The sequence below is a fragment of the Pestalotiopsis fici genome (assembly GCF_000516985.1).
Source record: "Pestalotiopsis fici W106-1 unplaced genomic scaffold PFICI_Scf_1, whole genome shotgun sequence".
Classification (NCBI taxonomy): domain Eukaryota; kingdom Fungi; phylum Ascomycota; class Sordariomycetes; order Amphisphaeriales; family Sporocadaceae; genus Pestalotiopsis; species Pestalotiopsis fici.
Window position 1 is genome coordinate 1,458,440 of NW_006917091.1, and position 23,700 is coordinate 1,482,139.

The following is a 23,700-nucleotide window of genomic DNA, read 5'->3' on the forward strand; positions in this document are numbered from 1 at the left end:
ATTTTTTGGCACAATGCAAGGTCAAACTGTCTTCCTCTCTGCCAAAACTTCTGCCGCCCGGCCCGAGGGCAAAGTCAAGACACGCATCAAAGCAGAGTTGAAACCCTTTTCACAGGTCAAAGCATCTATCTCTTAGCGCCAACGGGTTTCTTGGCAGAGATGTTTTGTCGCAGATCATGGTGAATCATGAGGTTATTCGCAATAGGGAACATCAAGTTTCAGCGCCCTCCCGTTTGCTCCGAGTCTCCTAGTCAGACATTTGACCGGTTGAAACGGCAGTTGATCAGGCGCGATGCTTGCCGGCCGCAAGGCTGAGATATCTCCCCGTCGTGGCGACGAGATTACCCAACCTTGGCATGGTTGACTTGGAATAATTCTCGGAGAGTTTTGCGAGCATGCTGCCTCAAGCCAGAACTCTAAAACACCTGTCAACTACCGAATTCTCAGGTGATTCCTGGGGGGGAATGATTACCAAGTCATCCAACGGCCCTGCTGCAATCAAAAGTCTGTACCCCATTTGCCATTTGTGTATGTACAAACTGACTCGAGGTGATGATTAGCAATCATATGTAGTACTTAGAGAGGCAACAGTATGATTTCTCCAACGCAAGCCACTGGTGTATGCAGTCGCCTCGCTATAGTATCCGTGACTATATCCGCTGCTACTCCTTCCAACGGCGGGCTCCGTGCGTTGGGTCGACGAGACAACCATTTAAGCTCTAACCTGCTAGCCGGCTCCAGCATAGTCGAGCAGATGATTTCTATAGGAACGAGCTCGCTTCAACTCTGTTTTTGAAGTGTCCTTTTAGCATCGCAGGACGTCATAACTCTCTGCAAAGAGGGTGTGGTGGGATATTTTGATCCGCGCCATTCACGATCTGTCTTGTCTGTCCCGGAATTGTTATTTTCGTCCCATGCAGGGAAAAATAAACTCGCCAAGACAGGCAGATGTCATGGACGACATAAAACACGGCCGAAGGGTATCGTTTGTCTTAGCCTGCCGAAACGGACTGCGGCAGCTAGGTTATAGTGTCAGAAAGCTTCTGCAAGCTCTGAGTCAAGGGGTTCACATAACGACAGCGAAGGAGTAAGCATTAATCTTGAGGGAGGAACACCAGAGGAAGGGTTTGAAGCGGGCCTGAACTCTATGCCACGAGTTCCGCGGGACGAAACCGACTGGGAAAACCCAAATTCCCTTTCCCAAGGAAACTTACAGAGGCAAAAATAGAAGGAATATGGAAGGGAAAATCAAGGGCCCCTCATTGAGGCTCAACCTTCGACGTTCCCCGAACCTTGGTCATGCCGAGTCCGGTGTTGAGAAGGTTTATGCAATAGTCAGCTGCAAGCCCCTAACGGAGCAGAGAGAGAGAATGACACGAAAGAACAGCAGCAGCAAGGGTCCGGGCGGAAACATTGAGGCAGGGGAAACGAATTCACGGAATATACGGAAAAATTGCTCATTCCCAAAGGCGATCATTCTGCGGGTGTGGAAGCGCCGGCAGGAAGGGTCCCGAGGGGTCCCTTATCCAAGACCACGTTGTCAAAATGGACCTGTTTCACAGCAGGTCGGGATCACGATAACAGATAAACAAGGAAAAAGTGGAGGCTTAATAACAGCTCAGATGGTGGCTATCGAAAATAAGTTTCACCGCCGACCTTTGCCAGCATGGCTGCGGTCAATAGTGGGTTTGTGACTGGCCCCGAAATTCACCATGTATCGTCGGTGAAGAAAAATGCAACACACATCCACGAACCCCGCCAACCCGCCTCAACGCCCTCTCCGCTCCGGGGCCTGTGGCACCTGGGAATTGAAGAGCATAGCGAAGAGTTCCACATTGCCACGAGGATGGGAAGACCAAAGGGTCCACGGAGGTCTAGCCCCTGAGGATCGTCCCTAACGCCAAAAAGCCATGCGGGCTGGTTGGTTGGTGTTGGTAGGTGACCTGTCCTCTTTTTCTTGTTTCCCAGTTTTTTTTGTTCTCCGCCTGGAAAGCGACAGGTTGCTGCTTACGAAGGAAGCCGATAGGGTCACAAAGCAAAAAGGGCTGGAGATTAGTAGAGGGACGAGAAAAGAAGCGGACCAAAAACTTGTGCCAACCTTGGTATGGACCTAGCACCTAAGGGAGTGTCGTTAATTGCTGTCCGTCTCCGCTAAGATGCTTAGTACCCGGACTACGGACGGGGAGGCAAGGCAGGGTAACCAAAAAAAGACGCCGGCCACGGACCCGTCTCTCACACCGTCGGGCAACCATCGTGAAGCCGGCGGGTTTACTTGCTCGGATTTGACAGCTGAGCCAAGTCCCAACTATGGTCCCCTTTGGTCCCCTTCCTGGCCAGTGGCTTTGCCTTGCCCTTGATCTGCAGCTAGGGGATAAGCCGGTGCATAGATTTAGTGTTCCCTCGACATTGTGGTTTGATGTGATCTCATCTCGCCTGACTAGAGCCAACCGCCTTTGGGTGATTGGACCTGTTCGGCGATTACTCTTGGGCCCTACCAAAGTACGCTGAACTTTGGTTGGTGATGGAGAGTCCAATTAAGCATGCGCCTACGTATCCTAAGGTGGTCCTTTTCGGGGGCTTGACTCGGGCGAGAGAAGCCAACCTCTGCAGTAAAAAAGTCCCTTTGAGGGCCAAAGCGCATTTCCGCGACACTATCTATCGATAGTAAAGAGGTTATGTCCGCCGAGGCGTTTATAGAGCCGGACCTGTCGAGTGGGGGGATTACGAATACTATGATCTCAATAGATACTATGTCGTATAAGTTTTATTTTGAAACTCTGGGGTAACTTGATTATGCTACCAATGGTTGGGGCGTAAGATATTTCTTCATCAAATAGTAAATCCTGCAATATGAGTCCGAATTAAGGGGGTTTCAAGCCTATACCCGTTCAAACCTTCAAGCTCCAACCTCGCGGCCCGATGCTAAGGTTGTACCGCGTGCCATTTCATTCACTTAAGCTCAGACTGGTGCGAAGCAAACCTTTCGGATAGGGAGTCGAGAGAATTATGTTCTCATAGGACTTGGTAGTCCCTCGGGCGGATTCGAATTCGACGATAGTGTGCTCTGAAGAAAAAAAAAGAAAAAAAAAAACAGGAGGTACTGGGTGCAATTAGGATAGTCTTGCTCAGTAAACAAGGGCTTGTAGAAGGAAACCAAAGTAACATAATCTCGTAATCTGACCATGATTTTAAATGATAGTTGATACTGGTAGTCGTGCAGAGCCCGTGGTGCCTAATGTTGACCCTGTGTGCATGCTCTTCTGTGTTTGTCGTTGAACCATTTTGAGCACATTTACACATGGTCCGGAAGTCCTCGACATCGCATCCTGATATCATGGTGGCCTTCTCAAAGTCGCTATCTGAGATCTTGGGCATATATTCTCGGTCGTCATGAAACTCGATTCTTGGCTGCTTCATGTAGTTAGTTTCTAAACTTACAGCCGTACTTCATCCAAGAAACAACAAAGCTCACAGAGCAATTGTCGTGACAATATTGGCAACTTTATATCGAATAGTAAGGTTGGAATCTGCCAAGTTCGGAGTGATGAAAGACCCTTACCACATGCCATGGTAACAAACGACTCAACCCGCAGTGCAAGGAGTGACATGATGAATGACGTTGGTGACTACAGACCCGTGTGCCACAAAAGATTTTCAATTGACCCATGCCGTCCTTAATCACTCACAAAGACCACGGTCAACCACGTAAAGATGGTCAAGTATCTGGCCTGCTGAGGCTCTGAGATCGTTTTCAGTGCCAGTTGTCATTGCAGTAGAGCTACAAGAGAGACAATCTGGTTTGATACGTGTTTAGACCTGAATGCACCATACGAAGGATGCATGATACCTGCCTTGTCCTGGACGTCCTTGTCACTGGTATCGATCTTGCGAATTGTTGTGCGCGGAGCCGGGACGACCTTCGGTTTGCAGTTTCGGATGCCCCATATGCAGTCGCGGGGACATAAAAGAATCAGCCTCCGGACCTTTCGATTCCTCAGAATCATCATATCCAACCCCTTCCACAGTCTTTCGAGACGTTCATTCGTCTTGAGAGACTATGAAAATAATTCATCTCAATCATTTCAATACAGGGCTGGGCAACATAATACTCACGATTCGCAGTACCTCTTTTTCGAAAACCTCTAAGTATGTGGTACGTTTGTCGCGTATCATTATCGAAGAATAATACTATATTGCCTTCTTGATCATGTTATCATAAAGCACTTGAGGATTCTTGGTACTGCTAAACATTCTCTTAATGAACTCTGGCAGTCACAATCCCTGCTATGAGGTTGGCTTGCCGAGGAGTTTCGGAAATAAAGTCACGAGTGAGTCTTTAAAGCAAGGACTTGATCAATCAATGTAGCTGACGAAAGTAGCTGTAAGCATAAGGAGAATTCATTGTTTATCCTGATCAACCAGAACTGGGAAACCACAAAAGTCATTCTCGACGGACCAACATTATTACCTTTCAGCACAAATGGCCCCGAGACAGCGTCACCAAACCATTGCGCACTCATCTACACGCAACCACTTCTCATTAGTTGCCAGATTCATTAATTGGGATAGCTTGTATTGAGCAAGCACCGACAATTATAAGATCAGCAGTTGTCGCATTAACTATACACCTAAGCGAAGAAAAGAGCGATCGCCCAAGGCGAATTGCTGCATTACCACTAATAAGACAGTTTTCCCCTCTAAATTTCTTTTCTAAAAGAAAAGTTATGCAGATAATACCATAGACTTCTTGATTAATCTTTTACTTGCAGTATGGTCTGCGCTACACCATCGCTGATACACCTGTGTCCAAAACAAAGAATAATATTGAAGATGGTCTACATCTACGAAATCAATGTGTGAACAAACAGACTTAATAACTCCCTTTTGTGTCATCCGAAGGGTGCTACACTGACCAGCCACACTGTGGTCTATTCCATCACCATCGCGCCAGGCGTGTTCGTTGTCCCGTAAGGTCTTCGATGTCGATGTCGATGTTCTCGCCGGAGTATGTTTTGATTAGGCGAGGACCATTGTTTTCTGGATTTATGCCCCTCTCCCAATTCCCATTTCCACTAACCTCGCAGTTACTACCTACAAGAAGCCCGATGACACGGCCGTGCAGGTCGAATACACAGGACCCAGAGTCTCCAGCTTTCGAGAAAGCGCCGCCTCCGGGTTCGGGGATGATAAGCAACTCCCAGGTTGTTGCCTTTCAATATCGCTGGGCTTGTAAGGTTGGGCCTCCATGGTAGGAGTCAGAAGCATAGTTGATTTTCTCAGTCTTTTGGTGATCTGGGATCGGGCTTCGGGTTCTCAGTGGTGTTTTCGAGGGACAGACTGCGAACTTTGGACAGAATGAGACGGGGTCACAAGTCTACATAAGCAGACTGTTTTGGAAGAGGCAAGCGGAGAGAGAAAAGCAAGAAAAGGAAATAGTTTCTTAGGACTCACAGGGCGGTTTTCATTCGCCAATCGGTATGCGAGACCGCAAGTTGTATCGATGTCAATATGCCGGCTCTTCGGCGGTCGAGAGCGCTCTGTTTTATGTTTGACAACCACCAGCAATGTCCTACTATTCGAGCGTTTGTCCGGTAAGGGTATTTGTAATGAAAATCGAGGTTTTAATTGATGAAAAGTTGAATTTGTCTGCTGGTTACCATGCCAAGTTCAAGATGAGTGAGTCGAATTCCAGCTTTTGTACCTAGATTGTTTACATGCAAGTAATGCACCTTCCCGGTACGTTGAAGACGCGAACTTTGGGTATCCCTGAATCTGGCAAGCACCACCTTGACGATTCCCGAAACCCCCCTTCCTAAATGAATTTCACTAATCAAAGCCCGTAAATTGACCTAACCCCTTGATGTCTCTGTCCATCATAGACATCGACTAGTGGCATATCCTCCTTGTTGAGCTGACGAGACGTAATTGCGCGCAAATACTTTCCCAGCGAACCCATCATTATGGCTTCCGCAGCACCAACTCAGAACCGATACTACACAGACAATTGGACACGGGGGCCTAGATCATGAATCCTAAGACATACGAGCACCCTAATCCGTCATGGCCATGGTCCAAGAAGAAGTATACATCTCCTTACCAGTTCAAGAGCCAATCGATGTAATTCTGTTATGAGGAATTCAAGACTTAGTGCTGTCCGTATGGTATTTGAGTTAGCGAATGGAGAGTCGGCGATCTTAATCATCTTAGACTGCATTACATCAGCAAATTGTTGAGCAGTCTTGAAGTAGTGATCATCATTTGTGATCTGGAACAATGTGATCGAAAATCAAGCTATCCTGCTTAAATTAATGTAACTGCATCATTAGATATGATGTCGACACTGACTGCAGCATAGATGACTACCATTTGTCAAAGCTCAAGTAGAACTTGCTCTTCGAATATCATCCAGTTTCTGATCACAGCAACTTCGCCATTTCGTGTCAGTACGACGTCCCGTTTCCCTAGAGAACATACTACATTTCTAGATCCGGAAAACCAGTCATATGGAACAAAGAAGTGCCTAGAGTAGCTCCGTACCCCATCCTCTAATTTTGTGAGATTGATGGAACAGATCCAGGAGTGAATATCTAGGAAGAGAAGCTTTCCTGTGTCAATCACGCCAAGAACCTGCGATACTTGATTCGCCAGGCTGCTCAGTTGTAGGCCCAATGCTATCGAAGCAGCAGTCGCTTGGTTCGATCCATTACTTGCGGCAACTGGGACAGTAGACACGATGGATGGGTCCACCAAGTACAGCATTTCCGTAGTGGCTGGGCCATTCAACTCTGAGAGTTCCAGAATCAAGCGCCAATCGTTGTTCGTCCCGAGACTGATTGCATTCTTCATCTGCAGGTGCCGAGGAGTTGATGACAAATTTACACGGGCAATTGGAGCCAAGTTCTCCCATCTGTAGATGGACACAGATTGGATATCAGTGCAGACCACATGAGATCTATCGAATGCGTGATTTACCCATGTTCGAGGAATATCGCGAGTCTCATGTGTCCTTGACGCGATTTCTCGTCCCTCAATTGTCCAAAGATGGTCAGATTCCCGCGACCAAGCAAGAAAATGAGCAGAAAGCTCAGCATGTAAAAGGTTGGTGACAGGCGATGCCGAAGTAATCCGGGAGGAGAATACTTCCTTTACAGCCCACTTCCCGTCCGTCGATTTTGATACCTTTGTTGCAAGAATAGCATTCGAGGCATCAATGCTCAGGATGACGTTCTGATTTTCCCACAAGATCAAGACCCTGATCTGTAATTTGTGCTTGTAGAGATCTTTTACGAGTCTGCCGTCTTTCAAACTGTAGACACTGATAATTCCATCAGCTTTACCGCAGAAAACAACATCGTCTTTGGGATTGATGGCCAGGCTCTCCACTCTGGGGTGACTTGGTCTTGCATCTGCTTCTGAAACAGACATCAATGTGCCTTCACTGCTGTCATCCGTCGTGGAATTACGCACAAGCGCAGCAGGCTCCCATACGTTACATTGTGCCCCTCGAATATCAATTAGCTGAAGACTGGTGTGACTAAAAGCGATCTGTTTGATGAAGTAGTTCGCAGCTCTAATGCTGTAAACCGGCTTCAAAGTCTCGAATTCGTATATTTTGATGGTGCCGTGGCCCGCTGCTCCGGCAAGAAATCGCCCATCAGGGCTGCCAGCTAGCGTATGACACTCAGCGCGTACCGACTCGATCTCCAGGTCAGAGAAGGGATCCATAATGACAAGGTCTCCATCAAGATAGGATATCGCCAGTAACTCTAGTCCAGGGTTGGCATTGAGAACCAGCGAAGTTACACGATGGGTACTGGTCTCGCCGTTGGGAAGACGTTTACCACAGGTTCCATACAGAGATTCACTTTCGATATCCCAGAGAATGACCGGATGACCGCTATGCGCAATAGCGAGTAAACCATGTTCTGTAGAGATGGAGATGGCATTTGGAGGCTGTTGGGCCCGAGGCTTTGAGCCTTCGCTGGATCTTGCCCATGAGACTATGCTGGGCTCAGCCTCATTGTCTTCCAGAATCCAGGTTGTCAGATAGCTTTTGCAAGACGCAGCAAGTAGCCGCTCAGCATCAAAGATTATCCCAATTATGCGATGGGGCACCGAGAGTGACCGGAGATTTTCGCCAGTCGATGTGTTCCATAACCGTATTTGTCTGCTTCCACAGGATGCCAGAAGGTTGGATTTGGGCTTGAAGGTTAAAAGTTTCACTGCTTCGCCATGCTGAAGCGACCTCAGTTCTTGGCAGGACATCGCGTGATAAAGCTTGATAGCGCCATCGGAAAGCCCTACTGCGAAGACACCTTCGCCATTTCCCACAGCGGTGGTTTGATAGCCGGAATAATCGATGCACGTCAATCGATCATCCCATTGGGTCTCTGAGTGACCATGGAGAGACAGTTTTCTGGACGCAAACGAGGTCTTTCGAATTGCGGACTCGGAAGGACAGAACGGTAGAATGGTGAAGAAGATGGAGATTGGAGATGCTAGGATCGCTTCTGAGAATCTTGCTGATATTCTAACAAGATCTGTCTGCCAGGACTTGACTGTGCGCATGTCTTTCCCTAGTGGCGAGCGTTCTGCACTAGCCTCGTTATAATATACTTGAAAATGCTTTGCCGCGCTAACCAAGGGATTGAGATTTCCGCCCTGGGCGATGAATTCAATCCACGACAAGACGTTAAGACCTAAAAAGCGATCGAGAAGCCGCAAGACATCACCGTTCTGAGGATCCGAATGCGCTAGGTGATACGAAAAGGCGATACAAGCGTAAACTGCGAAGTCCATCCTTTTGTGTGGAGCTTTCGTACGCCGTGGCATTCGAGGTGGCTTCAGTTCTTCGCTGGCAAGATACGTAAGACAAACCTTGGCAATTCGGGCATGAGCCGCTTTTTTTTCGATAGAGAATTCTGATACCATATCCTTGTTGAAAAGAAATTCTCTAGCTGTTTCATGGATCATTTGAACCTTGTCAAATTTGTCAACCACAACCATCTGACCACAAAGTGCAAGAATAGTGTCTTTCAGGTTGGTGTATGCCCCGGGTACGTCTAGACTCAGTGCACCTTCAAGCTCGGTTGTGGTCAATGGTCGTGCTGAACAAGCTACCCATGTCAAAATCGCCGTAGCAAGTGGTTTGCTCCGAGGCATCTGAGCCATGAATGCGAGTGTTCTGCTGTAGAGCTGATTCATACCGCGGGGAACTTCTTCAAGGACTTGCGCTACTCCCTCTTCGGTGTATGTGTTTGATAGCTCTCTGAGTACAAGTGTTGTCCACAAGAAGGACCCTTTGGATTTGCTGACGATCTTGTTCACCAAAGCTCTGCGGTCATCTTCAGACCTAGCTAAGAAGGTCTTAGCTTTGGAATCCACTAGGCGATAGATATCAGACGCTGTGTCTGCAACAGATATCTTCTCAGCCAGAACGTCTGGCATGCTGAGGCCGCCGAGGAGCTGGCCAATCTCTGGAGTTTCACGGCTCGTTATCAATATCCTCAGAGGGACTGCACTGTCGAGCTTTGAGATCATGGTATCGAGAAATGGAGAAAAATTAACACATTCGTCCAGGGCGTCAATTATCCAGTAAGTTCTCGCAATTCCAGCCTGGAATATTCCGGAGGAGAAAAGCGTTCGCCACATCAAGCGCTCGTTATCTCGATGGAAGTCGCGCTTCTCATCTGACATGCTCAAAACCATTCTTCTCGCGTCTTCACTGGATTGAGTCATCTGGAATGCAAGTGAACTCAAGCAGGACGATAGTCGAGACTTGAATTTATCCCCGTGTTTGAAGAAGAAGAAGCTGCAATTGCAGTCGGCCTTGCGGAGTTGATCAACCACGTATCCAGCAAGGATTGATTTCCCTGTCGCAGGTGGACCAGAGATCCATAAGATTCGCGACGTTGTGCTAGGAGAGTCACGCCAATTGCGGAAACTTTGTTTCTCCAGAAGCCAATCACAGGTGCCATCCATTCGAGAATCTTCTGCCATTACCAGATCATCCTGAAAATCATGGGAAACTTTAAGATAAGTTCTGAGATTTTCGACTTCAAAGGGCGTCGCGGTGGTTATGACTTTGGCTTCTGCGCAGCATTAGTCTATGCACTGAAGGAACGGGAAGACACGGTTATTGTCTTACCAAGATTGCGAATACTATTGGCAGAAAATGCCAGTGAATTTCTGATAATAAGAAAATTTGGGTCTGAAGGTGTTTCGAACTTGCAAATAGAGCGATGGTCGGCATTCATTGGCATTTGTTTCTCCTGTGGATATCCCAGGACTGCTGATTCTGGGTCGACTATGAGCGTATTGAATAGCCCAAGACTAAGTTTTTGGGTTTCATAGAATGACCAAAGACTGAGGTCCATCGAGTATTGCCGGAACTCATTGTTGATTGACTGGATGGCATCGGAACCTTTTTCCAAGTCTGCCACGTACGCTCGATGGGAGTACGTCATCTGCAAGATATTCTTGAGGAGCTTTGCAGAGCTAGATCCCCGATGCGGTGTCCCAAGGAAGAAGATACTGTTGAATCGCCCAGACATAGTACTGCTTTCTCCACTCTGCTTGAGCAGCATGTATGCTTGCTTTATAACGAGCCCACCCATACTATGGCCAATGAAAACAATTGGCGTTTTGGACGTGCAAAGATGTGGTGTCGTTTCTAGTTCTCCCAAAAAGGACTTGCCGATGTGATGTATGTTCAGTATGTTTTCTTTGCCTCTCGCCCAGTCTGAGTCGTAGCCATAACTGTATATGCGAACATCTTGAAATGCAGGATCTTTGGGTAGCCATTCCTGCGGCCAAAAATGCTTCATGGAAGTGGTCTTGCTCCATGTCTTTCTTGACCCTCCACCCAAGCCGTGGACAAATATGAAATCAATAGCTGGTTGAGATGGCGAATGAAGCAGATTGAGTCCCAAAGAACCTCTTGGGTCGGTCGCACCATCGTCACGATCGGTGGCCGAGCTGGACTTTGACTGCAATGAGGAGCTCGTCTCGACGGTGCTTGGGCGATTGGGAATTGGCCGATCGAAGGCTCGATCTGAACCACTGCGCTCGCTTCGACGATCGGCCGTGAATGACTTTATATCAGTTAGCACCTCATACACGTTCACAAGGCGAGGGCGTGGCTCAAGCTCTCGGGGAATAGAAGGTTGTCCGTAACGTACCATTTCAGGCCAGTTGCCGTCCATAAACACATAGTGCCGAGGCAAGCCGAACGCGGATGCATCTATATCAGCATCGAACCACCAACCCTTCAGCAGTGAATCATAGGCTCTTCGTCAGCGCTCTGGTCCAAGTGCTCGTAACTACGAAGGTCTTTGCCTGATAATCTGCCATAAATCAATGGAATTGCACGCCCGCATGGTGGAGAGCCAGTGGATGGGAATGACCCGGGCATGTTGTATCTACGTGTGAACGCTTAGCCTGCTGCAGGGATTAAATATCTGGGTACAAGCATCATGCCGGGCCAGTAACAGTGAGGTTTTAAGCGCCGAGCCCACTTCCAAGGCCAGCCTGCTGTGAGATTGCCAGGCCGGGATGGATCCGATCGGAAGGTTTGTCCATACTTCGTCCATATCTCTGCTCGAATCTCTGCACTGAGCACTCCGTAGATCTGAGTCTTATCCATTCAGCGCAAGTTTCTCTGAAAATGGCGGACGACAAACCTCACACACCAATTGCCCCTGGTGACCACAGGGCTTACATGCAATATGCAATCACACGAGCCCGACTATCGCCTCCAGGACCCAACAAGTTTTGTGTCGGCGCAGTTCTGGTTGACGCAGACAAGAATGAGATCCTGTCGACGGGGTTCTCTTTGGAGTACCCAAGAGACCGACCTGGCGATCCGGGCACTACACACGCGGAACAGTGCTGCTTGATCAAACTCGCCGAAAGACATCATCTTCCAGACGATCGCGTCGCAGAGGTCCTGCCTCCGAACACGGTGCTCTACACAACTATGGAGCCCTGCAACGAACGACTTAGCGGAAACAGAACTTGCGTTGATAGAATCGTGGCTCTCAAATCGCAGATCAAGACAGTTTACGTGGGCATAAGTGAGCCAGATACTTTCATCAAGGACAACTCGGGGCGAAAAGTGCTTGAAAGTTCTGGTGTGCAATTTGTGAAGATAAACGATGGGTTGCAGCAAGAACTGATGGAGGTATCGATGGCGGGGCACTGACGGGTGCCTGCGTGGCATGGTCAGGCAGGACAGCGGGCAAAGCAAATTGGGAGTTTAAAACCGCATTCACGCCGTCATCGCGTGCCGAATAATCCAATTAATATACTCTACAAACATCGAGTCATGTTCCTGTGCTGTTATAACTGCTATGAATGTCTCTGAAAACTATGTACATTACCTGTACCTAGTAAACGATTGCTTAAGCCATTGGCCAACTTCGCGCGGGCCGCTTTGTTGTCCACCGGCACGGCCCATTGTACCAACCCCGCTTATCTCCGACGCCAATGAGGTCGGCAGACACAGTCTCATCTTCCCTGAATACCATCCGTTTGCACTGATTTTTCTACCCCGCTTCACTTCATGAAAACGCGAAGAGCGGAAAATGAATTACCAAGGTGCCGACGGTCTTGAATTTGGGGATGGGAACATTGTGATCGACCCGCAAGTTCTCCAAGGTTCGTATCTGACGATCTTGATCTATGATCTCTCCGACTGGTGTCGCTTACTTATCAATAGCTCTTCCGGAGCGATGTTCCGTGCAGACGACAGAAGGTCATGGCGTTAGTTTCTGGGCAAATACTGGACGAATCGATGCTCAGATGGAAGATGGAAGTCTCCAATCATTCTTCATCAAAGTAATCTCGGGTGAGACTGGCAGAAACATGGTTCGCAGCGAATTCGAATCTGCCAAGGCTATGTATGCCTTGCAACCACACCTGGTCCCGCGACCAATCGCATGGGGTACTTATGAGAGTATTCTCGATACACATTTCTTCCTTTCCGAGTATCGGGACATGGTGGATGAAATGCCTGATCCGCACAAATTTGGAGCCCACCTTGCCGCCTTACACCAGGACAGTCAATCTCCGACCGGTAAATTCGGTTTTCATGTGACGACTTACAGTGGAAACCTTCCGCAAATGACGGACTGGGAAGAGAGTTGGGAGACGTTTTTCACTAAAAATCTCAAATTGGCATTGGAATTGGAACTTAAGGCAAAGGGCCCTGATCCTGAATTTGACACGCTGCTCCCTGTATTATTTGAGACGGTGATACCACGTCTTCTGCGACCTCTTGAGAGTGATGGCAGAAAGGTGAAGCCATCACTAGTCCATGGGGACTTGTGGTACGCAAATTCTGGCATTGACATTAGCACGGACGATTGCTTGGTGTTTGATGGTTGTTGCTTCTACGCGCACAATGAATGTACGTCAAACCTTGAATCAATCGGAAAACTACTGAATTTGATGATGCAGATGAGTTTGGCCAGTGGATGCCCGCGTGCAACAGGTTTGGCGCTGAGTACTTGGCCGCATATAATTCGCACGTTCAAATCTCTCCACCCGAGGAAGATTATCAAGGTCGTTTAGATCTTTACAAGCTGTGAGTGTCAAGAGTCATGCTGTAATTGGGCGTTCACTGATGACCACTAGTCGTTTCAATACACATGTATCTGCGTTATTCAAGGATAATCCCACCCTTAGAGACCAGTAAGTACCCTGCCATTCTAGGTTGAGTTGTTGCTAATGGTGAATAGAATGCTCGGCGACATTAGAGACCTAGTCTCTCGGTATGGCCCATAATGGTGATTGCGGTGTATTTACAACTGTTTGCAGATGCTTGGGGACACCTCATAGACCTTCCACCTATTTGAGAAGGTGATTTAGCGTTAAAGCTTATGGTGGATCTTCAGTTTGAGCGAAGACCCTCTACGATTATTACCATTATAATTTTTTACAAATGTGGCTCAAGTCCCTGGCAAGTGAGCTTGATTGAATGTAGCAGTTGAACCCCAACAAAAACGCGAGCATGGAGTCTTTGACTGTTCAAAGCAAAAATGAAAGATAACAGATGAATCAAAGCGATACAAGGCAATAAACAAACACTATATCCCATGAAATCATCATGTGCTGAAGAATTGTGTCTTCACTTGAACTTCACATCATCTTGCCTCACGGAAATGCGCTAAGCCGAATATCGACATTTGGAGGAAAAAAGTTCTCCAATAATGCCAAAAGCAGTTAAACGCTGCTGCAACAACCATATTATGGGGGAAGGGCGGGGTTTTGAATAAGTTTGACTTATAAGCGGTGGGTTGGGCTTATGTGAAAAAGGCGTTCTAACTAGAAAGAATCACACTGGGCAAAGAGTAACTGAAGTTAACTCGAGGTTCGTGATTTTTCCGTCGATTATAGGCCTGCTTATTATTATGGTTGTATAATGATAATCGTCATGCCGTGATGATCATTTAGTTAATCATTCCATCCTTTGCAAACACGACTTGAAGAACATTTAACGTAATTATATTGTACCTTTTTGATCTTAGTAATTACCCCAAATGCTATCGTTCTATCAAATAGACACGAATGTGTGCGATATCGGGGTGAATATTATTCAGCCAGTCGTGACCGCTTTCGCATTGCTAGTATATTAGCTACTTTGTCATTAGCTGATGCCGTGCTTAGATTTAATTCGGTTTATTACTTACTTTTTCTATGAACGAAACGAATCAAGATGACGACGGCGACCTTCAAGTATATTGATCCCAGATCATACAATCCGAGCGCCACAGCTCCTTTTCAGAAACCGTGGAACAAAGTCGATGGCCCAGGGAAGTCTTACAGTCTGATAGATTGCGAGAGGCGTGTCCATGATCTTCGGGGGCGTGAGGAGGAATTCGCAGTGGACCTTTGCGGCTTTGCCGTTTATCATGCGCCCTCTGAGGAGAAAACATTCACGGATGAACGGCGGGTTCAAGACGTCTACTATCCCGAAGTCGAGGCTCTCATCCAAGAGAAACTCCACGGCGTGCAAAAGGTAGTGATATTCGACCATACCATAAGGCGGAGAAGCACAACGTCTCTGCGCCAACCTGTCCAGCTGGTTCACATTGATCAGAGTCCTGGTGCTGCCGAGGCACGAGCGCGACGTCACGTTCCCGAGAAAGAGGTAGAGAGGCTATTGAGAGGGCGCTACCAGATTGTGAATCTGTGGCGGCCTATTCAGAACCCTGCCTACGACCACCCCTTGGCAGTGATCGATGGGCGGAGCATGGAGGTCTCCGATTTCGTAAAAGTAGACCTACTGTACCCAAAGGTGGATGAGCATGGTATGGCGGTCTCGAGCGATCCATCTTCACACTCACACGTTGGTTACGAGGTCAAGGGTGAACAATACGCCATTGCTCCGAGCGAAAAGCATCAATTCTATCATATGAAGGACATGACGCCGGATGAGGTCATCTTTATCAAGTGTTTTGATTCGAGCAGTAACCAAATGACGGGCGGAAAGACGGACATTGCGCATGGCTCAGGACATACGGCATTTGCTGATCCCGCAACGCCAGTAGATGCGCCTGCGAGGCAGAGTATCGAGGTTAGATGCTTGGTTTTCTATCATTAAAGAGGCGAAGGTAGAAATGTATGCCAAAAACAACTATAAAGAACATTTAATGGACGACTGATTTTCTCGCACTGCGAAAGTGAGGAGGGCCCGCCGACTTACTGGCAACGTTCTTTTCTTACTGGCAGGAATCGAGGATATAAAATGCACAAGCCGAGACGGCAGAGGGCGCGGCGCTGATTCCAAGGGTGGGTAAACCCTTAACCTCAATGGGCCTCTACGGCAGCTAAGTAGCGTCTGGGCCTAGCGTCTGCGCCAATCAACTTCTTGCACTATTAAATTTCATCATCGCTCTGATTAATCATGTTGCCCCGGCGGCCAGCCTAGGCTTTCGACGCCTTATCTCTGGTAATTAGACACCTTGAACTTTGTGAACCTCGACTTGATATTGACCAACATCTCTGCACGAGCATGAACATTCAATCAGACCCAGCAGTTGAACTTGATCGACGACTCCCTCCCCTCTTTCCAAAACACATGTACAGCTCATTCTCGGTCTCATCTAAACCTGGCCAGGAAGAAGACAGGCCGTTTGCTTGTAGTCGCTGCAGACGCGGCTTCAAGCGCGTGGAACATTTGCGCCGGCACGTCCGCACTCGTAAGGTAACCCTCGGCTCTGCAATACGAGAAGTCCTATTAACCAGCCGTGCTGGACAGACACCAAGGAGAAACCCTATGCATGTCATTGTGGGGCCGTATTTACTCGGAAGGACCTGCTCAAACGCCATGTCAACATATCGCATAGTCAGGGAGACCTCTTGGAAGAGTCTGCGAGCAGTGCGGAAAGTCGTTTGACGCCGTCGCCGGCTTCTCAAAGCGGCGATATGCAGGCTTCGAGCTCTGCCACCGTAGTTCCGCAGGGGCGTGAGGAGCAGAGCCCGCTCATGTTCCCAGAGCCCTTGATGGCGATTGATTGGATCGATAGCTCACCGCCCCGCGTATCTGACTCCAGTCACCCGATACTTGTGCCATCTGATTTCGTCGATTCTCGTGCTGCGTACAGCTTCTCTGCTGACGAGCTTTCCCACCTCCAGCAGATCACCGCTCACATGGAAGGCCTGGATTCGTCGACAGCATGCGCCAACGTTGCCCCGTTTGAGCTGGGGGACTTTGGAATGCTGACCGAGCAGACATTTGAAGGCAGCCGAGAGCTAGGTCATCAAGCTGAGTCTAATGGTTGGAACGAGAACTTGCGGCCTGGATCGCCGTTCTGGTCCAGGCTTCCTACAGCTCCGTCTGGAGGTCGCATGTTGGCAGCTGTTGGGGAACAGCACTGTGCACGAGGTACCGAATTGCCCATTCCACTCTACAGGATCTCCGAGGAGCGCCGCCTGCACATTGAGAATCTGCTTGGTGAGTTTCGTGACGTGATATCAGAACCTCCAAGTTTCTCCAGGCACACGTGGACCAGATATCTTACTTCATTCTGGGAGGGATTCCAGCCTCACATGCCCTTCATCCACATACCGACAACAAACTTTCAAGATTTGTCCATTGAGGAGATCTTGGCGTTCGCAGCTATGGGTTCTCAATACAGGTTCGAGCACCACAATGGCGATCGCCTGTTTCACGCTGGGAAAGCCATTGTGTTGGAAAAGATGAAGCGGGTTAAAGGTTCGTCAACTTATCGCAACGTCACCTCGCCAGCAACGACAAGAAAGCCGGCAACTAGATCGTCACAGAGAATTTCTAGGCTACTCGTACATGCCGCAGAGGAGACTAGGCATGAAACTAACGAAGAGGATCCGAACAGACGGCAAACTTTGTTCCATCTTCTAAAATCCTCGATGACTCTACTTGGATATGCGGCATGGGAGACTGCAGAACTTGTCAAAGAGTCTTTAAAGATGCAGACCATTGTCTCCGAATTACTGAGACTGATTGGCATGAAAGAAGAAAGCGATGCCACGACACCGGCTAGCTGGACCGACTGGGCACAGGCGGAGAGTGATCGACGAATTCAATTGATTGCTTTCTGCTGGATGCATACATTGAGCATCGCTTACAATCATCCCCCGGTGATGATGTGTAGCGAAATCGGTCTTCGCCTTCCATGCGTACCCGCCGAGTGGTCTGCCAAGACCGAAGCTGGATGGCAATCTGCTCATGCTAGCTCCAAGACTCAACCAGGCTATCAAGCGTCACTTTCGTTCCTCATGACAAGCGGGCCGAATTCCGTTCACTCTCACCAGGAACCCACATCACTGGGAAATTATATACTACTGCATGGCTTGATTCACAGAATATACCTTATCCACGAACTTGCAAAGCTAGACGAGCATGATAGTTCTGGCAGGACCCGAATGCGGTTTGAGGAGCTTGAGTGAGTGGCCACCAAACCCCCCTACAACGCTTGGTCATGATTACGATGGCTCAACCAACGTTTGATACTGTAGAAATGCATTACGTAACTGGACAACCCTTTGGCAAAGAAATCCAGACTCAAATTTAGATCCCAAGGATGAACGCGGCCCAATCCCGTTCACATCGAGCGCCCTGCTTGGGCTTGCCTACGTCCGCCTGCATCTGAACCTTGGGCCGCACCGCCGACTTGAGACCCGAGATCCAAAGCTGATTGCAAAGGCACTGTCTGAATTAGACCCGCCTCAGCGTCACCCTCGTTTGATCCCATCGCTCCTATACGCGATTCATGCTTTGAGCATCCCCGTACGACAGGGTGTCGATTACGTTGCCCGAAGTCAAGCCTTTTTCTGGAGCGTCAGACATGCCCTTGGAGGATTTGAATGTGCAGTGTTCCTCGCTAAATCGCTTTTCATGGTCCATCAGACTCTTGATACACAAACTCCAACAGCTGACGAGGTTTGTATGCTACATTGGATCCGGCGCGTAGTTGAGGAGGGGCGAGCGTCACTCGACCCTGGCGACAACGACGACCAACAACCTGTCGAGCAGTTGAGCCCCCTGCAGCTCGGGTTGGAAACCACGCGACTCTGGTCCCGCATGTTCCGGCTCAATATCCAATGGCCTATTATTAACATTATAGGAATTGGCTTGGAAGAGTATGCTGATTTGTTAGAGCATGGATGACGATACCGAATGTGAAGTGCCTTGAGAGGCGCGTCGGACGCAAATGCCGCATGGATCCTGCTGTGCCTGTCGAGATACTACCTACGAGCCGGCTCTCGAACGAGCGGTGGCTGTAGTGACTCTCGGAACTTGGCTGAATTACGCAATTGGATGATCGACAATCGTTTCTCAACCCAGCCCCGCAACTGGTCACGGCGATTGATCACTTATTCTGCATTTTATATGTTGATGCGCATGGTATTGATTGTAGGGAGAACTGCTGCCTAGTGGGTGGGCAATTCAACTCGACTGAGTCCAACTATCCTTCACCATGTGGTCCGGCCCTGCAGATGATTTAGCAACAAACACCTTTAGCCAATTTGTCTGGGGGAATTGCGAGCAGTTCCGTTTGTCCAGAGCCGAGCATGGTCGGCTGAAAAGATTCACTCTGTGCAAAGAATGACTTTCCCTCAGACCAAGCAATCCGCGTGTAGTCTTTCAATGCCGCGAAGTGGATTCGGAGGCACCAAGAACTCCGTGTGGTGCCGGCAGAAAACACCACATAGGGAACAGTGATGAGTCTAGGTGCTCTTGCATAAATACTATGCATGATTCTTTTTGATTCGTACTTAATTGAGTGTCTGGTTATACTCTGCAATCACGTCTTTGGTAGCATTGATAATGTCCAAACATCCCGGCGAGTCGGAATGGCAACATACACTGACAGGGTAACCTTTCACGGGCAATTCCACCGTCAGGCCCCCCACCGAGGTCACGCTATGGTGTTCGAGTTGCTGCCGCACGTGTGCCTGGACGCCCTCGATCTTCCACGGCTTCTTCTTGCGGTCGAGGATCAGGTGTCCCGTGTCGGTGTACTTGACGTCGCCGTAGAACTCGGCCCAGAAGGGCACGCCCACGTCGCTGGCCGCCTTCTCCATGTTGGTACCAGCGAGGCCGAGGACGGGCACGCCTTTGGGGATGCCCAGCATCACAGCCTTGGCCACATCGTAGTCGCGGCACATCATGCCGTACAGGGCGCCGTGCGGTTTGACGTGATGCAGGGGAATGCCTTCGCGGTCCAGGAAGCCCTTCAACGAGCCTACCTGGTATACGGTGATGGCCGTGAGCTCTTCTGGAGACAACTTCATCTCGCGGCGGCCGAACCCTTGCAGGTCAGGGAGGCCTGGGTGGGCGCCACACTTTACGTTGTGCTTCTTGCATGCTTGCACCGTCTCGGCCATGATGAGAGGGTCGCCGCTGCGGCCAAGGATGTCAGTTGGACTCCGACCTCTCCAAACAAGAAACAAGGGGAAAAGAGGGAATGGAGTCGTGTCCGTAGTTACCCATGGAATCCGCAGGCTATATTAGCAATATCGATCATTGGCAAGATCTCCAGGTCGGGACCACAGCTCCAGTTGCCATACTGCGGGTCACATTAGTTCGCTCGTCGCAGTGACAGTAGGGTATGTAACAACTCACGGCTTCGCCCATGTCCACGTTGAGTAGCACCTTGTGCTTCGTTGTGGCTGCCATTATGTGTGAGCCGACGGAGGCTTCTGGTTTCTTCGGTAGTTGTTCTGAGTGCAAGCGACTGATGAGGATGTGATATGTAGTAGTCCGAGACCAGTTTATAGATCAAGCTCTCTTTGTTCGTTTATACACTGTCTCCAACTTCCAATTCGGGCTATGGATGCTAGGCTAACAAGTAGGTTGGCCCCGCAAGTTGATCCCTCTGGGGGGCTTAGGGGGTGAAGCCACCTAAACGAGACGGCGGCTCACAGGCGGGCACGTCGGGCAAACTCCCGGACTGTCCACCACTCGACTCGGTCAATTCCCATTCACATCGGGTTCACATTTGTTATATGATCGCATTTGCTCACTTTGACTTAGCAAACATTGATGTTTTGTAATTGAAGAACTTCCAAGTCACCAGCTAGAGCGACTCGCAATGAACTACTGGTTGTGTGAAGCAAGGCTCAATACAGTCGGATCACACTATCATATTGACTCTACTCAAGTTCAACCTTCAGTTGATTGTATAACCACCATCAACCACCATGGCTTGGCCTTGAACAAAGGACGCCTTGGGCGAGCAGAGGAACAATATCGCATCGGCTATCTCATCCGGACGCCCATGCCGTTGCATTGGCGTGATCTTTGCCGCCGGGCCCATACGCTCGTCCAACTCCTTGGTGCCCGTCGTCATGGCTGTAGCGATAAGACCAGGGCAGACAGAGTTGACACGAATGCCATCTTTTGAATAATCAATTGCATCACCTCGAGTCATGCCTATCACGGCCGACTTGGAGGCGCAATAGGCAGCTATATATATCTTGATCAGTCCGAGGTCACAAAACAAGTCAAGGCTGACGAGGGGAGGGGGTTCTTACCAGCTTGTGGTCTGCCCACTATTCCAAGCTGGCTAGCAATGTTGACAATGGCACCACGTTGTGGATCACGACCCGGAGCATGGGCCGGCAGGGGCTCTTGTTTGAGCATTGCAGCAATCTCTGCTCTCGAGGATAGCCAACAAGCTCGGTAGTTGACGTTGTTGATGGCGTCAAAAGCGGCCAGGCTCTGCTCCGTGGACCGCACATCGTCGCCGAGGATCCCGGCGCAGTTGACCGCGTAGTCGACCCGTCCAAACTTGTCGACGACGGCGTTGATGAACAAGTCCACAAAGGCCGGGTCCGTGATGTCGCCGGATAGAGCGAGAACTGTGACGTCGGGTGACGTGTCCTTGACTGCCTGTTGGCTCTGTGCCAGCAGGTCCGGCTTCCAGTCTGTGATTGCGATCCTGCGGCAACCTTCCCGTGCAAATGCGAGAGCGGTATGCGCACCGATACCTAGAAAAAAAAAACATTAATCATGTGGGTGTTGGTAGTATTTGGCGATCGCTAACATACCAACTCCACCAGCGCCTGTCAGAACTGCCACGCCGGGGAACAGGGTCTTCTGAGCCATGGTGGTATGCAAAAGGGCGGTTCGAGACTCGAGAAGGGTAGCAGTCACAACAAAAAACAATGACGCGGGGCTGTCTTTTTTCCGTTATTAAAGCTCACAATGAGGTCCAGCCCCCAGTTTGTACATTTGATGTCTCCAATGACAAGCCGTTGAAAGCTGTGACCCTGATATAGTCCTATTCTCAGCATTTGGTGTTATTAATGCAGGTAGATAAGCTGTACAGAGTATAGTAGTGCTCATTAGTGGGGTCTACGCCCCAGTCAGGGGTCCAACAGCTACCCCGAATCGCCCAAACGGTGTTAGCTTACAAGTTATACTTACTGTGACCATACATGACTTGCAAAAGGTAATCCGTCCCATTAGGTCATAATCCATATCTGCGTTCGTAGGGTCAATCTTTCCCATCCAGCTTGAACACCATCTCAAGATTCAAACCGTGGCAGCTATCGACCTGTGAAATTGAGACTGAAGAAGAAGAAGAAGAAGAAAGAGAAAAAGGCTGGAGGAAAACACCAAAATCATGAGAACAGCTAGACAGATCTCAAGCTTCGGCTTGCCCCTTCGAGCTCTGCTCCCCAGTACCTCCGTGGGCTCCTCCTCCATTAACGCTTTGCCATCGCGCAGGGCAGCTTCCACAGCAGCGCCAGCAAAACCCACGATAGTCGACCTCACCCGGCCGCTCAAGCACCGATCGCTCTGCCATCCCTTCCACCCGCACTTTGTCATGACGAAATGGGACACGCACCAACCCATGGTCGCCGGCGAGGCCACCTTTCGCAGCTCGTCTTACTACATCTCCATGTCGGACCATGCCGGCACGCACATTGACGCCCCGAAACACTTCGACCCGGCGCCCGGCGCCCTGTCCATTGACCAGATGCCCTTGACGGATTTCTACACCGAGGGCATCTGCCTGGATCTCAGCCACGCCGAGCTCAGGGCGGGCATCACAGTCCCTGAGATGGAGGAAGCACTCAAGAAGTCGGACCAAGAAATCAAGCAGGGCGACACGGTTTTGCTGTATATGGCGCAAGTGAACGAATGATTTCCTACTCTCCCCCTTTTTCTTCTCTCTTTTTCTTCTTCTTTTTCTTTTTCCCTTTCCTAACAAATGTTACTGGCTCGGTCTCCCTCCTGACAATTTTCCTAGTTTCAACAAGAGGGTGTCTTGCGAAGATCCCAGGTGGCAGCACGACTTTCCTGGTCTGGTTCCCGAGTCGGTCCACTGGCTTGCCGACAAGGGTTGCAAGATCTTTGGTGTCGAGGCCGTGTCCCCCGCCCCCGAAGGCGAGCTCAACTTCCTCGCACATAACATCTGCGGCGAGCGGAGCATCACGCACATTGAGGGTTTGGACAACCTGGAGAGCCTGCTGGGCAAGGGCAGATTCCGATTCATTGGCTTCCCTCTGAAGTTTGTCGAGGGTAGTGGTAGCCCAATCCGCGCTGTCGCCCTATTCGATAACTGATTGGTGAGGTACATAAATATTATAAATACCCAATGGTCGTTCCGCTTCAATTAGCAATCTATTGGGGCGGTGTAAATTAGTATTGCTCATGAATTCTTTATTGTTCCTTTTGCCGCACCTGCAACACCTAGTATTATTCCCGCCACTTGGGACTGGAGCCGCGCAGAGTGACCGACGCGGTTCGATTTGCGTCCATGGCCGTTTTGCAGTTTCTGTCGGATTTTGGCAGCTTCCGTACTGCCTCGCCCATACCGCGTATAATCTCGCCATCGGGCTTCCAGTGTCCCATATAGCAACCGTAATGCTCGGGCAATGTACGATGGATTCTTCTCTTCCTTCTTTGGGGCTAATATACTCACATATAATAGGATCACGTCTATTCTGAACAAGCTAACTAAACTTCTTTGTAAGATGTGGTATCCTACCCAGTGAAACGACAGTTATACTTCACTATGTGCACTTTAATTCGGATCGTGCTAAAGTATTCTTTTGGTCTATTATATATTATTCCATAATTGTTTATCCGCTCGCTGTTACAGCAAACAAAGGTGACGTCTGGAAATCAATTACAGATTATCATAAATGGCTCATCCCAGATAACGCCGTGAGTGTGGTCAATAGAGCGCCCACGCCAAGAAC

General features: G+C 49.2%; 7 protein-coding genes across 7 annotated transcripts; 4 read left to right on the plus strand and 3 right to left on the minus strand.

Annotated features, from left to right (window-relative positions):
* Positions 1-6,369: 6,369 nt before the first annotated feature.
* Positions 6,370-11,204, minus strand: PFICI_00454 (uncharacterized protein; the record flags this gene model as incomplete). The annotated part of the gene is made up of 4 exons (XM_007829035.1): positions 6,370-9,724; positions 9,779-10,091; positions 10,148-11,093; positions 11,181-11,204. 4 exons carry the CDS (start codon positions 11,202-11,204, stop codon positions 6,370-6,372), a joined length of 4,638 nt encoding a protein of 1,545 aa, XP_007827226.1.
* A 461-nt stretch (positions 11,205-11,665) lies between these two features.
* Positions 11,666-12,202, plus strand: PFICI_00455 (uncharacterized protein; the record flags this gene model as incomplete). The annotated part of the gene is made up of 1 exon (XM_007829036.1): positions 11,666-12,202. The coding sequence occupies one exon, from the start codon at positions 11,666-11,668 to the stop codon at positions 12,200-12,202; it is 537 nt and encodes a 178-aa protein (XP_007827227.1).
* A 382-nt stretch (positions 12,203-12,584) lies between these two features.
* PFICI_00456 (uncharacterized protein) lies at positions 12,585-13,785 on the plus strand (the record flags this gene model as incomplete). Its single annotated transcript, XM_007829037.1, has 5 exons — positions 12,585-12,657; positions 12,719-13,408; positions 13,459-13,585; positions 13,636-13,692; positions 13,740-13,785. 5 exons carry the CDS (start codon positions 12,585-12,587, stop codon positions 13,783-13,785), a joined length of 993 nt encoding a protein of 330 aa, XP_007827228.1.
* A 931-nt stretch (positions 13,786-14,716) lies between these two features.
* PFICI_00457 (uncharacterized protein) lies at positions 14,717-18,652 on the plus strand (the record flags this gene model as incomplete). The annotated part of the gene is made up of 4 exons (XM_007829038.1): positions 14,717-15,577; positions 16,032-16,202; positions 16,249-17,927; positions 18,001-18,652. 4 exons carry the CDS (start codon positions 14,717-14,719, stop codon positions 18,650-18,652), a joined length of 3,363 nt encoding a protein of 1,120 aa, XP_007827229.1.
* Positions 18,653-19,260: 608 nt separating this feature from the next.
* Positions 19,261-20,164, minus strand: PFICI_00458 (Lactam utilization protein lamB; the record flags this gene model as incomplete). The annotated part of the gene is made up of 3 exons (XM_007829039.1): positions 19,261-19,888; positions 19,975-20,054; positions 20,111-20,164. 3 exons carry the CDS (start codon positions 20,162-20,164, stop codon positions 19,261-19,263), a joined length of 762 nt encoding a protein of 253 aa, XP_007827230.1.
* Positions 20,165-20,657: 493 nt separating this feature from the next.
* On the minus strand, positions 20,658-21,595 carry PFICI_00459 (uncharacterized protein; the record flags this gene model as incomplete). Its single annotated transcript, XM_007829040.1, has 3 exons — positions 20,658-20,953; positions 21,022-21,477; positions 21,538-21,595. 3 exons carry the CDS (start codon positions 21,593-21,595, stop codon positions 20,658-20,660), a joined length of 810 nt encoding a protein of 269 aa, XP_007827231.1.
* A 520-nt stretch (positions 21,596-22,115) lies between these two features.
* Positions 22,116-23,061, plus strand: PFICI_00460 (uncharacterized protein; the record flags this gene model as incomplete). Its single annotated transcript, XM_007829041.1, has 2 exons — positions 22,116-22,615; positions 22,746-23,061. 2 exons carry the CDS (start codon positions 22,116-22,118, stop codon positions 23,059-23,061), a joined length of 816 nt encoding a protein of 271 aa, XP_007827232.1.
* Between the last annotated feature and the right edge of the window lie 639 nt (positions 23,062-23,700).